At 42.7% G+C, this 15,949-nt stretch overlaps 2 protein-coding genes across 7 annotated transcripts in view; both read right to left on the minus strand.

Moving 5' to 3' along the window:
- Positions 1 to 378: 378 nt before the first annotated feature.
- The window catches only part of LOC310828641 (amphiphysin-like), an 86,633-nt gene continuing 71,062 nt past the window's right edge, over positions 379 to 15,949 (minus strand). For 2 of the 6 annotated variants that reach the window (XM_083706326.1, XM_083706328.1), the window contains 8 exons: positions 13,376 to 13,408; positions 11,115 to 11,165; positions 10,163 to 10,294; positions 5,489 to 5,545; positions 4,925 to 5,086; positions 3,555 to 3,803; positions 2,519 to 2,620; positions 379 to 1,851 (listed from right to left, as the gene is read on the minus strand). In XM_083706326.1, the coding sequence (XP_083562452.1) occupies positions 1,744 to 1,851; positions 2,519 to 2,620; positions 3,555 to 3,803; positions 4,925 to 5,086; positions 5,489 to 5,545; positions 10,163 to 10,294; positions 11,115 to 11,165; positions 13,376 to 13,408 (894 nt within the window). In that variant the 3' untranslated portion in view covers positions 379 to 1,743. The remainder of the gene's footprint in view (positions 1,852 to 2,518; positions 2,621 to 3,554; positions 3,804 to 4,924; positions 5,087 to 5,488; positions 5,546 to 10,162; positions 10,295 to 11,114; positions 11,166 to 13,375; positions 13,409 to 15,949) is intronic. The other 4 variants (XM_083706330.1, XM_083706331.1, XM_083706327.1 and 1 more) reach the window with 3 other exon arrangements.
- On the minus strand, positions 13,424 to 15,947 carry LOC310828648 (uncharacterized protein). Its single transcript, XM_083706349.1, has one exon. It carries the CDS (start codon positions 15,671 to 15,673, stop codon positions 13,904 to 13,906), a length of 1,770 nt encoding a protein of 589 aa, XP_083562475.1. The 5' UTR covers positions 15,674 to 15,947; the 3' UTR covers positions 13,424 to 13,903.

Genomic DNA, 15,949 nt, shown 5'->3' on the forward strand with positions numbered 1-15,949 from the left:
TACAACTATAGCAGAGCAACACCCATGACATTCAGATAAGGTAGGAATTAAGCTAAAGGTAGCCATTACATATTAAGTGTGTAGATGCCATGATGCAGAACTCTTGCAGAAGTGAGACTTGATAAACAAGCAAGGTAGATAAATCACAAGGCTGCAAGGACAGTCATGGTTGTGCCAAATGAATATGGGACAGTGACTTGGTCATTCCTGCTTACTAACCTCACATTCAAAGGCTTCATGCCACATTCCTTGTGCCTCTGATTATAGATTTTTGTCTGCAGAGCAAGTACTAGTTGTTTAGCCACTTGCTTTGTTTTCATCAAGATGCATAATGATGGCACTGGGAGGATATTTAATACACACAAGCAAATGAAAAAGTACAAGTGATGAGAAGCAACTGAGCTGCTTCTGGAGCTGATCAAAGGTTTATTTTGAATGACACAACACTGGAAAACATAATAGTTACATATGACTTATCGATACAGAATACATTTTTTAAACTTTCAAGGGATTGTTGAAGGTGTGCTGCATAAATACATATAGTGAAAATATATTGTGTTTATCTTTTCCTTAGATTAGTATCTTATTTAGTCATACAACCCATTCAATTTTTAAAGTAAGAAAATTAGCATTATAACACCCTTTATCATAATTATCTTATCCCTAGGTATAGCAGGTGGTAATATATAGGCGATTGAGCCATGCCTTCCCTGGTGTTTTAGCAGGTTTGAGTTTGATAACATTTTTGTCATTTTGGAATGATGATTTTGCATTACAAATGCAGATATTACTGTCTTAATATTTTGGCAATGGAGCAGCTAGTTTCCAGTTGGAACATATATTTTTTACTGTAATGCCAGACAATCGGAGCAAATGCCTGTATGAACAAATACTACATCAAGGAACTACAATGTTGGGTAAGATAATGTGCAAATGCATATAATCAGTGGTGGTCAACCTTTTGGGGAACATGCCATAAATCAAGGCCAAAGTATGATAGTATTGCTTTAGGGCACATTATAGTACATAAGCAACTCATACCCATTGTGGCATTTCCTTCTAGTCTAACCTAGGCAGCAAGCAGGCGTGCGTAGCCTTACTGTCATAACCAGATGTGTGCATTCTCCAATTCCTGTCCAGCTTTACCTCAATTCCTTCCTGCTGTCAATGTCACTCTGGCACATATGCTTCTAGTTGGCCACCTATGATTCTTATGCTCTATATACACATACAATGCATCTTCATGTCTCTGTCTGTCTGTATGTATGTACGTTTGAAAATAACATTGAAAAACTGCAGGTTTTTTTAAAAACACACTCAAATTAAAATAGCTTGACCTCAGTACTACAGGATTACTTACTAATCAAGTCTTCTGCAGTGCAGCAACTCAATACAATACAATTAGTGCAGAGAAGTTAAGGTTCTGGTATTGAGGAGGCTAATCAAGATTTGCATGGGAAAGGATCAGGTTATAGGATCACCATAGCTCTGACAAAGTACAAACAAACCTGTTGCCACGTAAAAGTGAACAAATAAGGACATTTTTTTCCACATACTGTTTCAGAATATGCTAGCTTTAACTTCTTGCAGTCATGCTCATTTGATATGTGTCACCAAGTTTTTGTCTGGCACCAGTCTGTAAACCATGACAGCTCGACTATAAAGGTGGGCTCCTGTGTATTGGAGAAATTCAAAATGCAAGGACCGAGCTTCCTACCACGTATATTACGCCTGAGCTGAGAACTACTTCAAACAACGGGTGAAGTTTTCAGGGAAGAGTCCTTTATAAGTAGCTACATCCTTGTATTGAAGCCAATCAGATTCCTTAATCCCCGTTAACCATCCTGCTTCCTGTAAGGAGAGAGAGAAACATTTCCAGTTTTCAAATGCCTCTATTATAAAAGTCACAATTATATGTATTGCTTAAACACGTCAAAAGGCTTTGCCTGGCAGAGAAAAAGTCCTCCATCTGAAAGGCAGTGTTTTTTTCAGTCTATTCACATTATTTCTGAGCCAAAATAAGCAAATTATTTATGGTAGATCTCCAGTCAGTTTAAGTGGCTATCATTCACTGTAAAGGCGCTTCCAGACAACCGCTCTTTTCAGGTGGGGCTCAATCATATACCAGCAAATTCAGGAAGTTGAATTAAAGTTGATTTGGTGCTGTTGCAGAACAAAACAAGCCCCCCCCCATTGATATTTGTTATCAGTGCATGTTCCCATCATTTGCCCTATAAGAGTGGGATAACACGTGACACAACATCATAAAACATGCCCACAAACAAATAAGCGTACACCAAGATGTATGCTCAATAAACAGGCAATCTGGAAGCAACCTAAGTGACCCCCTTTGATTTTATTTCTTACAGCATTTCCATTTCCAAACAATGCACATTTCTATTGGCAGGCACATTTTTATAGCTGAAAATTTGTTCAAAATATTTGGCCATAAAGATTTATTTATTTTTTAAAAAATGATATTTTAAAATGCAGCGAATCAAAGTCCCTTTGCTGTTACCTGATCAGCTTCTGCCACAGATTGAATTACTAATACAATATCTCCCCGGAGCAAGTTCAGCTCATCACTATTGGCTGCCTCAAAATCATGCAGGGTTTCAACCTGTAGAGCAGAAAAAGGAGAAATATGGTGGAGGTTAGGGCATATTCTGAAAATATTTTCTTCTGAAAGCAGGTGGTAAAGTTTGTTAGATATGTCTAGTACTGCCCCCTGGATAAGGCTAGGATTGGGGCCACATTATACATGGGGAAATCAGTATCATAGCCTCTTAATCACAAACTACATGGAGGCTATGGCACATGATTTGGCCTGCCAATGAAAACTACAGGAAGAGGCTATGTGATAAACTAGCCATACCCACTACTTATATATAATTTGCTAGGTATAATGAGAGACAAGGAGCTACAAAGGGTGCTAAAACTGCAGGCCTAGCTATTGCATATCTTTAGCTACCCCTCTGGTTTTTGACATTTCGGCAAGTGTTGCCCACAAATGAACAAGTGTATATCCAGCTAAATGACCTAGAAACTCTTTGTATTCTTTTGGTGAATGAAAGTTGAGAAAGTCAAAGGCTGCAACCTGTGTCACAAGTTGGAACTTTTTTGTTGGGGGGACTGCTATGGAACTATGCCATATTCACAAGCCCTGAGCCCTATTCAAATATTTTGCACATTGTCTGCATGAGTAGCCATTCCCTCAAAGTTGCATGTGAATTAGCTGCAGCCCCTGCTATCCACACCAACAGCCTGAATGTCAGCAGGGACAGAGGTTTTCACATGACTGGGAAACCTGATTGTGCAACGGTTAGGGCTAGCTGGTCCACATGCTCTTGGGAACATAACTACTTGACATGGGCCTGCTCACCTACTAGTAGAATGTGAAAGTCAAACTTCCACAAAGGGGTCTAGATATAACTGTATTTTTTAATGGCCTCTGCATATAAGGAAGGTTCAAATGGCCCCTGCATATCTTGGTCCACAATCAAGTCATGATGCAGTGTCAAAGGAAACTGGAATAAATAAACACTCAATTAAACCTTAAAGCGGAAGCCCGGTGGCATGCTGTCATCTGCTGATACAGGCTGTTCCTCAGAAGATGCGGACTGGGTGGTTTGGGGCTCACTTGCAGCCTCTGAAGTTTCACCAGCTGGGCCTTCAGCACTCTGAGCACCAACATCTTCCGCAGCATCTTTAGCTTCGTTCACTAGAACCTCGTGATCTTCTCCATCGGCTTCGTTGTTTGATGCAGGTTCTATTACTACTGAGGGGATGCTGCTGAGGTTTTCCTTAGAGGGGAAAGGTGCCAGGGAGAACAGTTTGAACATCATCATCTGCACTAAAAATTATTCCAGCCCTACAGGGTGGGGGCAAATGGGTTTTTTCCCTCTCTTTTTTTTTTTACAAAACTGCTAGAATGATTTAAAAAAACCCACAATAATTCATTTGCAATTCCTGTGCTTTCAAGGAGATGTAAAGCTTAGTATACTAAAGATGGCAAAAACCAACGGCTTGTGCCGGTTTCAGAGGGCTTTGGTAGCTTGCTAAAGAACTGCACCTGAAAACTCCAGCAAAATCAGTTCAAAGGTGTATTGGCTTTCTCTTTTCCACTTAAGCAAAGCTTTCGGTTGGGCTGGATTGTGCCCATAACTGGCAATGTTTATTTTTGATGAGTAACTGAGAAGGCCTTTGACGTAGTCTTTGACAAAGGCCAAAAAGTAAGAGAGGAATGAGGTACCAGGGAAATGAGCTATTTAGGACATGTGAACAGACAATATTTGCTCATATTTTCATATTCTGCATTGAACTTTATTTTAAAAGGTGATAGAAAAAAAATTATAGAAGCATGACAGTAAACATTAAAGCTTTCTGGTTCATGACCCTAGAAAAATAGGCACCAACTTTTATTTCTGAATCTTAACAAACGTGCCCTTGTTGCCTAATATTTCTTCCACAATGATGAGAACTAAAAGCTTGTGCAATTAGACATCTAATGGTGCAAAAATCACCCCCTTTACAATTTCAGTTCAACATATAACCCATATTGGGGTGGGGAAAGCTTTAGCAGGCTTGCCAAAGGCTTATAGAATCAAAATACACAATTTAGAAATTAGACAAATTAAAAATAATATATTTTTAAAAATCTGCACCGTCTCAAACTATTTACAAGAATGGTTTCAAGAATAGTTTAAATCTGTGTAATTGACACGCCTTCCCAGGAAACCCTGGGCATTATGAAGGATGGTGAGGGATCTTGAAAAGAATTCTCTCCATCACAGTCACGATTGTCAGAATTATTTGAAGCAACCTGTGTCCATTGAAGTAGTATGAAATTGGTTAGAGTTTTGGAATGTAGGCAGGATGATGGAATTCCTAAAACCACACAAAAAGAAGCCGAGGAGAGAAGCACTTGTATGCTGGTGATTACCTGAGATTCCCCTGCTTTTTCTTCAGTGCCAGCTATGTCACTTTCCCCAACTCCTTCAGCAGAAGCAGCAACTTCACCAGCCTCAGTTCCAGGAGCAACAGCCTCAGCTCCATCAGGACCTTGTATTACAGAATCCATCTGTAACTACAACAGGAGCAAAGAAAGCCAAATATTATTCCTACAGATCTCCTGTAGCATCTACACAATATTGTTTGTAAAGTTGCAGTAGGTCCCTGCAGCAAGCGACAGGATGTCAACCCAGACCTGACAATTCTTCTGGTTCGGACTGATGACAGCCCAAACACCCACTGGCCATAAAATCGCATACGGATACAAAATATTTAGACACCAACACAAAGCAACGTGATTAGATATAACCAAAGGCTGCAGCCAGGCAAAGTGAAGCCCTCTTCTCAACAGAAAGGAAAAGCATGTGATCAACTGTCCGAGTCTTAAAAGTGCTTCCCTTTGGCTGGATAGTGATGTAAATGGACAACATCTAGCCTTTATCCCGAAACAACCACCTATTCTGCTGCTCATACATACCTCACACTCTTTCTCAGCAAGTTCTGGTGCCTCCTTTGTCCCTTCCTCCATGGCAGCCTTCATAAAACCAGAGACATGTTTATAGCACCAATGTCAGAAATATTAGCATTGCGCACTGCATGAAAATGGAGTGGGGTGCATCAAAAGCATTTATAGTATTAGGCAATGGCACCGAGTGGTAGGATGTTGTGCAAGCATGTTTGGAAGATCAGGCGGCAAGTAGAGGAATGGAGGTTGGGGGCAGGTGATGAAGGAGAAGCATGGATTTCAGCCTTGTAATGATGAGAATGATGATGCGAGGAAGATCCAAGCCACTCCTATTTCACAATATTCTCAGAGTTGTTATCAATATATTAACATGCTGAGAACTGTTAGGGATTCCCCCTGGACTCCAGTGGAAGGCAAAAGCAGCGTGACTCTAGAATGAAAAATCCCAAGGCCTTGATTGCCCATCATAAAATGTGTCAAGAAATCTGAATTTCAGCCCTCCAAAACGAGTGGCTAAAATCCTGGCTCTTTAGAACCAACCCTAGCCATTCAGAATCCAAAGTATTTTTATAGCCCTGAGAAAAGCCCTTGGCTTCTTTGAAGATGATCATTAAATCCTGTAATCAATGGAGTGAGCCATTTGCTTATTTATTGAACTAGAGAGTGTCAGGTATATATTTTAACTTCCCCACTGAAATAATGGGACTTAAAATAGACTGTATTTTGGTTGAACTGTGGATTTTTAGGAAGACTCTTAAAATAGCTGGTCAGCAAACATTTACAGTGCTCTTGAAGTACAGCTGTACAAGAGCCTGTAAAAGTCGTGTGTGTGAATGGCAAATATATTGCATGGCTTATGAATTGTAGCGCCTATCAAAATCTAAACCTGGATCATGTTATTCCAAATCTCTAACTACACCTTGGAAATGAGGCTTTGTAGACTTCAGTTAAAGCTAACAAGCTAATTTTCTCATAAAGGATTTCATATTCTATCCAGAATATTCTATCCAGTCTTTATCATTTCAAAAAAATAAAAATAAAAATCTAGCATTGCTTGTAGTTGCTTCACAAACTCCAAACATGTCCAGATGCCAGGACGAATCAGCGGCTGAAAGCTGCATTCATTGCTATGGAAACCTCACAGCATTATCCTGTTAAAATGTTAGTGTTATATAACCCCCTTTTTCATATCATTAATTCTTTTGGAGCTGTCACAGCTGAGGTTGGACTTTCCTTATTTGCTTTCCAAGTGTGAGTTAGTTGCACAAATGTATCTGTGAAAAGCTTTATTGTACAAGTAGCAACATCGCATGTATTTATGAGCACATATATTTGAATAATGGTCTACAGTAAGCAGGTCAAGGAAGCCCTTATTTCCTATGAATAACAGAAAAGCATCTTTCTATGACTGGAATTAGGTGTCATAGAAGCAACTGAGAGAAATGGATATAACTCCATTCCGGCACCTCTCAGGTGGGTACCATTGCCATTCTAAGAGAACAAGGGAGGTGTTCACAGTGAGTTCCAGCTCCTCTTTTTCTAGAAAAATTGCACTGGTTCCTGGAAAGTTGCTGGTGGTCAGTGTAGACAATACTGAGGTAGATGGACCACTAGTCTGGCTTGGCAAATTCCCATTAACCCACACGTGGCTGCCACAGAAAGCACCAACCCCGGAACTCATTTTCCTCTTCGAAATTAACCCATACAAAACGGCACGCATCGCCATGCAGGGAGCTTCCCCATCCAAGTCCTACTGCGTTTGGCACTGTTTGTGCAGGGTGGGAAATTAAGCAGTACAGCAACACCACACCATCAGTCGTACTAACATTCCTGGAGGAGAAAGGAGAGGGCACAGGGATGCTGCTTTTGAAGGACACCATGTGGTCTCTATAGGGACGCAGGTGGCGCTGTGGGTAAAAGCATCAGCGCCTAGGACTTGCCGATCGAAAGGTTGGCGGTTCAAATCCCAGCGGCGGGGTGCGCTCCCGTCGCTCGGTCCCAGTGCCTGCCAACCTAGCAGTTCGAAAGCACCCCCAGCTGCAAGTAGATAAATAGAGACCGCTTACTAGCGGGAAGGTAAATGGCGTTCCGTGTGCTGCGCTGGCTCGCCAGATGCAGCTTGTCATGCCGGCCACATGACCCGGAAGTGTCTGCGGACAGCGCTGGCTCCCAGCCTTAGAGTGAGATGAGCACACAACCCTAGAGTCTGTCAAGACTGGCCCATACGGGCAGGGGTACCTTTACCTTTTATATGGTCTCTATACATCAAATTTTATCAAAGCCTGAACTATCCCCGCAAAGAGACCTTTCAGGCTCTCTCTTTAAAACTTCTGGAGACACTTGAATAGCCTTAAGACTTAGCAACAAGTACAATTGCTGTATTTCAACAGTGTACTTATTTTCTAACGTACTAAAACTACTCCCTGATATTAACAGTTATACCAAACGAGCACTTTAAGGCCGGCAGGTTTAGGCTGGATTTTTTGTTTTCCAGAGAGAAAAAGCGCTAGTTTCCTGGAAACACAAAGAGCGCCATAGGGGCAACGGGATATAATGAAACACACCAGATGGACACTATGGAATTCTGGTCCAGAAGCACCCTAAAAAGCTTCCACTGACCCAGAGGTTTAGACTGTTCACATTTTAGGGGGGCGCACAAACGAAAACTTACATTTAGAGGGTATCAAAGTTTGTGGGGTTGAAATAATCACATATTCTGCCTGCCCATATCTCTATTTCTCCCCTTTCTCTGCTGTTTCTCTTGGTCTATCTTAGATTTTGTCTACCTTGGAGTAAGCACTGGGTATCTCTGTTTTCTGAAAAGTGCCATGCACAAAAAATGGTAAAGGGACCCCTGACCGTTAAGTCCAGTCGCGAATGACTCTGGGGTTGCGGCGCTCATCTCGCCCTATAGGCTGAGGGAGCTGACATTTGTCCACAGACAGTTTTCCTGGGTCATGTGTCCAGCATGACTAAGCCGCTTCTGGCGAAACCAGAGCAGCGCACAGAAACGCCGTTTACCTTCCCGCCGGAGCAGTACCTATTTATCTACTTGCACTTTGACGTGCTTTCGAACTGTTAGGTTGGCAGGAGCAGGGACCGAGCAATGGGAGCTCACCCTGTTGCGGGGATTCGAACCGCCAACATTCCAATTGGCAAGCCCTAGGCTCTGTGGTTTAGACCACAGCGCCACCCACGTCCCATGCACACAGATGGTGCTAAATAAATATATATTTCAGTCACTGTGTGATCCACAGGTGAACACGGAAGCTGTCAACACCGCAAAACTTTTATCAGCTGATTATGCATTTTCTTTCTGTTCTATTTGTGGGAGTGTGCCATCTCTGATGATGCAATGATTACATCATGAACCTTTATGCGTGCACCAGCCCTGTGTGAGCAGCACCCATACGAAAGTTGTGTTGTGAGAGAATGCCAAGAAAAAACAATCGCATGGGGCTTTCTAGCATAAATTCATCCTCACAGCAGTGGTTTCTTCTTGCAGCAAGGTAAAGTGGAGGCATTGCAGTCCCCATATGAAATGTCCCCAAATGTCCATGCTGCAGTGCTCAGATGGTTGATGCAACACCTGAAATCTCAGGACATGCAATGGTTCAAATTATATGTATGGTCTCCATATTAGCCACTGCCTAAGATGTACAGGTGGGGATGCAGACAAGCATCTGGATCTGCACAGTGACACATACCTGACCAAAGGCATCCAGCGCCATCAATCCTGACACCTGAGGGCCCTGTTCCTGCCTCTCTCCACCTGGCCCAGGGCAGGGCCTGATGGACTTCATAACTGCTGCTGCCCAGCAAGGACTAGGGTATTTGGGGGGGGGGGAGGTTTGTTGGGAGTTTTTGCTGCTATTGATAATAATTTTTTGTATCTTTATTTTTTTGTGGAAATTGTTCAGTTTGGTTATGTAGTCTTTGTTGTGTTTTATTTATTCTTATGAATACAGTGGTACCTCGCAAGACGAAAAACGCGCAAGACGAAAGAGTTTTCCGTTTTTTGAGTCGTTCCGCAAGACGAATTTCCCTATGGGCTTGCTTCGCAAGACGAAACGTCTTGCGAGTTCTTTCGAGTTTGTTTCCTTTTTCTTAAAGCCGCTAAGCCGTTAATAGCCGCTAAGCCGCTAAGCCGTTAATAGCCGCTAAGCTGCTAATAGCCGTGCTTCGCAAGACGAAAAAACCGCAAGACGAAGAGACTCGCGGAACGGATTAATTTCGTCTTGTGAGGCACCACTGTACTTTGCTATGTTTGTAACTATGTCAATCTTTCCATATTGTAAGCAGCCTTTAGCATTGTTTTAAATGCAAAATGCAAACAATATATACAACACCTATCTATCTTACATCCCAGATACGAAAGTGCATCCTTCCTCTGGGACCCCTAGCCACATACAACCTTCTCAGATTCAAGTCACCCATTTTACAAGTCATTTGTCCAAGAGGAGATCCATTGAGAGCCGAAACTGAGGATGGAATTTGAACTTTGGTCTCCCCGAGTCCAGAGCCCCGGTGGAAACTGCTCCTTCTGTTGAACCCGGACTCTTGCATTAACCAGCTCTAAAGCCCAAGAAAGGTGAAAATGGAGAAGGCGGGATGAAATGTGATGCGTACGCACATGGCAAGGCTCTTTGGGCGAGTGTGAGGGCACCTGGCGCACCAGTCACTCACCACAGCGTCAACCGCTGGCTCAGCAGCCTCGCCAGGCTGGGCTTCTGCCTCGGGAGCAGTGTCAGTCACCTCTGGGGCACTTGGGGCTTCCTCTGCTTGGGGCTCTGAAGGTGGAGCTTCTTCCGTCTCAGCCTTCAGTTATTGAATTCAGGATGTGATGGGGAGTTTTGTTTTTTGAAAGGTAGATAACAAATGACACGCATTAAAGAATGCCGGGCATTGTGGGACCAGGATCAGTACAGTCAGACCTTGGGTTACAGACATGTTTTCGGTTTGCGCACTGCGCCGAATCTGGAAGTACTAGAACGGGTTATTTCCGGGTTTCGGCGCTTGGCACATGCGCAGAAGCACCAAATCATGACTCATGCATGTGCAGACATGGCGCTGCGGGTTGTGAACGTGCCTCCCGCATGGATCATGTTCGCAACCCAAGCGTCCACTGTACAGTCCTAAAAATCCTTGTTACGGTAAGATGTCCCCAAAAGTCTGAGAAAGAATGGGAAGGAATAACTTGCCCTTCATTTCCCCATGAGTCTGGCTCTCTTCCAAAGGCAGGAGGAGACGCACACTTAACTGTTCACCTGTTCTCTCCCCACATTGGCTGAGCAGAGAGACAAGCTTTAAAAGAGGATTTGACAAGTTCGTGGAGGGAAAGGCTATCCAGGCTACTAACCCTGCTGGCTCATAATTTGTTGTTGCACATTTTAAGCATATTGGTTTGGGCACATAGAGCCCAGCACACCATGTGCTTCTTCCGAAAGCAGGACCTGCCAAGACTCTTTCCGCAAGCCACGCAACCAAGTCTGCTTGGTTAGCCCATGTTCTTCATGTTCCATACTCCATACAACCAGAGAATGCAAGTCAATGGAGCAGAAGGCCTCACAAATAACAGAGGAGAACAGAAAGGACTGAAACACCCATTTTAACAAACGGCACAAAAACAGCAACTTACCAAGTTGTCCATCACATTCTGGCTTGCTTGCATTGAGAATAGGGAGGTATCCTAAGGATATAGGGTTAGGAAAAGGGTACACAGAAAATTAAGGATAAGCTTGTAAATTGTCCCAGAATCCAATTATGTATGACAAAATGATCATCTTGCATTAATTTGTTGGTTTATACCTGCTTAATATGCCACTCTTCTATCCAAAGGTCCCCAAAGCAGCACACAGTTTTGTTTTGCCTATTTGTTTTATTTAATTTTTTCCACTCCACAGTCCTCAGACTGAATTTTAGAAGTCCACTTGATCCCCCCCCCCATGTTGATTGTAAGATGGCCATTGTTTAAAGATGGAAGTCAAAACAGCTTTGGCCTTTCTAAGACTGAATTGGGAGTGTAATCTGCAAAACCTTTGCTTCATCAGTCTATATAAAATCAAGTGGGTTTTTACGATCAAATGTATCATTCTTGAACATGCACATTATTAGACTCCATTAAAAATTGTTTCTATCCAGAACATTTATATTATTAACCTGATGGGTTTCATTCAATTCCTTTTGTATGTTGGATATGAATATGGATGCCCTATAAAATAGATTATATTTTGTTTATTAGCGTAGCAACCCTTGAGCACTTTATTCATTTGCAAGCTGCTTTTTCATTTTGCAGGGTGTTTGTGAAACTATTTCCCTGTCAAAACCCACCATTATAGGATCCCACGTGACATTTGCTATTGATTTCAATAGAGCCATGTATTATCCTTGGCTGGATTTAATCAAGTTTTGTTTGTTACCAACTTCAATTAATACTGAGACAATACTAAATGCTGCTGAAGATTTTATATTACTTCTGGGTATCAGGGTTTTCTTCAATAGCTACTTCCTTATATGAATGCAAGGAGTATATTTCACTTCTGTTATTGCACTCATCTTTGATGCATATTTGTAAGTTCAGTCACCAATAGCTTCATTCACAGACAAGTTCTGATATGAAAACACACAACGACATCATAGCAAGAAGAAAGCTAGCCTGGCCTTATGTTTCATCTGTTGCAAGCCTCTTTGAAGATGGTGTGATCGAAAGGTAGGCTATAAAACTTTACTAGCTGGTAAAAAATGAGACTCGGTAGTTTAGACGATTTGATGCAAGATGGCAAACTTCAAACTGCTTTTCTTTTGCAAGCAGTTTTATGACCATAGCCATGCTAATCAACATTCTTACAGCAAAGAAGGTGTGGGAAAACTGATGAAAATGTTAAATACCTGCCTTTTGAATGTGATTTAATCAAGTAATTACTAGATTTCTAGATTGCTGTTCAGAAAAATGGATTCCAGGGCATTGTATTAGAGGCTTAAATAAAAATTATTCATGCTGAATGCAGTACAGTAAAACAACAAGCTCCATACAAACAGCACAGAACCAACAAAGCTCTGAAGCTATAAAACAGGCCACATGCCAGGCGGAAGCAAGTTGGAAAGGAAGCTCCTAGCCAAACACATTTTCAAACAAATACCCAAGCCAACTGCGAGACAGCAGGTCAATAATAACTCAGATGGTATCAGTGAAGTTAACTCTTTATTCAGGAAAGAAAAGAGCTCAGGAGGCCAGGCCTAGTGAGCACAGCAGCTCTTCCTGGTAGATATTCCCTAATGAGGCAGTTGTGGGGACCAAAGGTCTTCTCACATTTCCCCATGTCTCCTCCTCTACCAGGCCCTTCCCAAGCAATCTGAGACATCATCACCTTGTCTGTCTCTGCTCCACCCTCTTCCTATTTCTCCTGGCCCTGGAAGACCAATGGGAAAGGGAGCTGGTCACAGCAGGAGGGGGAGACTTCCTGGCTTCTTCAGCAGCCTGTCTCAACTCTGCCTCTTGCCGCCCCTCCTCTCCAGTCTCTGCTTCTGCACTGCTCTCTGCCACAGCCTCTTCCTGCTCACTCAACCCTGTTGCCTCTTCAGCTTCCGACACCTCCTCCTCCCAGTCTGCTCTCTCTTCTCCCTCTGACTCCTCCTCGTCGTCCCACCACCAATCCCTGGCTCTGAGCCTTCTTCCCTCGGGGGCTACCCAACTGTTGCCTCCCACCACCCCATAGTGTTCAGCCAGTCCATGACCAACCTATTTACAATCTACATTTGCATTGGCTTTATGCCATTGAGCATGATATTGCTAACCTGAAAATAGTGCATTATACATCTTTCATCCCATTGCTCCCAAATTCCAGTCCTCTTTCTTGTCTCAAGAGGACATGCTCTCTTTTAAACAATGTGACTTCTTACCTGTGTGAATCCATTAAAGGCGCTGCTGGATGCCTGAGCAGAATTGGAAATCAGAACAAAATGGTTGTTAGTCTTGCATTCAGATAAAAAAGGACTAAATAATGTTTTTACAAACTCTTGCTTGCACATTACAAAAAGCACAATAAAAAAAATCAAAAATATAAAAAGTGAAGGGAAAGAGTGACACTTCTGACAAGCAGTATGAAGCTATGTTAAATGGCTAAAAAAAAGAAAAGGAAAAGAATAGTGATTCACATTAAAGAGTTTGAAAAGACTGGAGGTTCATGTATCATATTAGAAAACACAAAATTCAAAAATAACGAGACATGGTAAAATCAGATGGTGTGTTCAACAGCCACCTCTTTCTGGTCAGCCAGTAGAACTATGTGGTTGAACTCTGCCAAATTTGGCATGTTCGTATGACCATTAAGTTAGCAAAAGAGGGCAAGGGGGGAGCACATAAAAGAAGGACTGTCCATAAAACACAAGGTTATATATATGTATATATGACCTAAGGAACTCTCATTTCTAGACTATGCTACACACTGGGGTAGGTACCTCTTCTTTATCAGCCTCTATTTCCTGGTACAACAATCCATATCTCCGGTTAGCAATTTCATCTTCAGATAAATCTGAGCTGTTGGTCTCATTGTCTTTGGGACTAGTTGAGCTCTCGGTGCTAGCATTTCTGGAATTTCCCATTTGGAACAGGACCATAGGCCTACCTATCTCCTTGCTTGTTCCACAGCTGCTAACATTTGCCTGTTCCCCAGATGTTCCTTGCTTTAAAGGTGCCTCCTGATTCTGGTGACTTGGTGTTACACCCACAGCTCCCCAAGAGTTATCTATACCTCCCAAGTCTTGCGTAGACCACTTATCATTAAAACTTGGCCAGGAAATCTCCACGTTTCCATCCACGGTGTCTTGTTTGGGAGGAAAGGGCCAGTCATCAAACCCATTTGTCTCGCTAGAAAACCCCCAGGAATCAGTATTAACTGTTGGATCCCAATTGGCTTGCCAGGGATCTGTTTCCAACGCTTCAGGGAAACTAACATTACTATTAAGTTCTTCAGCCACACAAAATGCTTCCCTGTCTACAAATTTATCTTCCACATCACCTAGCCAAGAATTATCAAGGTTTGCACCAGCTGCGTCAGCAGAACCAGGCTGCAGAACCATCTCCTTCTCAAAGGGCATCAAGGTAGCTTGACATTCACCAGTCATATTACTCTTTTGAGGGCGGCTGCTGCTGCTGCTGCTATGGTCTTCAATCTCTTTATTGGGCTCTTCTGCACCACATAACTCATCACCACACACAGGATTTCCAACCTCTGCAGTAGATTTGTCTCTGACATCTAGGTCAGCCAATCCCGTAATACCTGCCATTTCTCTTTCCTGTGTGCATTTGGTGGCTGTGTTCCCAGAAAGTGGTAGGCCACCCACACACACTCTTCCTTGATCCCGATTCCAGGGACCGAAACCATTTTCAGGTTCAGACCCACTATATTCTACAGATTTACCGTCACTCACCTCACACCCCAACCCTAAGTTCACTACATCCTCAGCATCTCTTTCTCTTGTCCCTGAAAGCAGAGCATCCCCATTAAATTCTAGGCCAAATTCCTGAAGGTAACTACCACCAGTTGTCTCTCCTTGCCCATTATTATGTTCTGAATCCCCGATAGACTCTATCTCAGTGCTTTTTAGGGTTTCACGGTCTCCTAAGGCCTCAAGATGTCCTATTTCAGTGTAGCCTTTCTCTCTCTCTTCAAACTCCTCTGTGTAGTTTAGTTTCTTGAGGCTAACATCTCTGGTTTCTACCTTTTCACATGGCTCCACATTTGCCCACAAAGACTCTTCTGTTTCCTGCTTCTCTTCTTCTGACTTTGCCACATTAAACGGGTCTCCGTCCAAAAAGCTATCAGTTCCCACTGTAGGCCTCTCAGCCAAAGTTTCGCTCACTAAAGGCTTGTTAGACTCCACCAAATCTGTGCCACTGTCTGCAACGTGACTAGTGTCCAAGTACAGTTCCGGGAAAGTGGTTTGGTTTCCATCTACGGAAGCTGTCCAAGATGCACCATCCTCTTGCTCGCCTACAGCAGGCCAAGTAGTAGTAGCCAGTGCAACAGATGATGCTGTTGAGGCTTGCTCTGCCTCAGGGAAAGGCAAAGGAAGACCTGCAGCTCTTTCCTGGCTCTCACTGGCTGTACTACCATCTAGGCCCAAGTTGAGCGAGCCTAGATCAGTTTGGGGTTTGTTAACATCTTCTGTTGACCAATTGTTTGGGTTTTCCTCCATGACCAGGTTACACAAGGAAAGACTTTTTGAAGAATCAGGCTTTAGGCAGACAGAAAAGCAAAGAAAAAAACAAGATGAAAAAGATAAAGGTGGTCTTGATGAGAAAACACAAAATTCAGTATTTTACTACAGCAACTTTAGCTTAGAAATGAAATGCAACTGCTAAATTAAGGAATTTAAACACAGCTTGCAATGTTTGTGGGAGAAACAGATATTTGGAGACAGTAGCTATCTATCTAAAGAGAAGCTTTGGCAGGTGAAAGAGAGGAGTTCTGC

Source organism: Podarcis gaigeae (genome assembly GCF_964106915.1).
Source record: "Podarcis gaigeae genome assembly, chromosome: 12".
Taxonomy (NCBI): Eukaryota; Metazoa; Chordata; class Lepidosauria; order Squamata; family Lacertidae; genus Podarcis; species Podarcis gaigeae.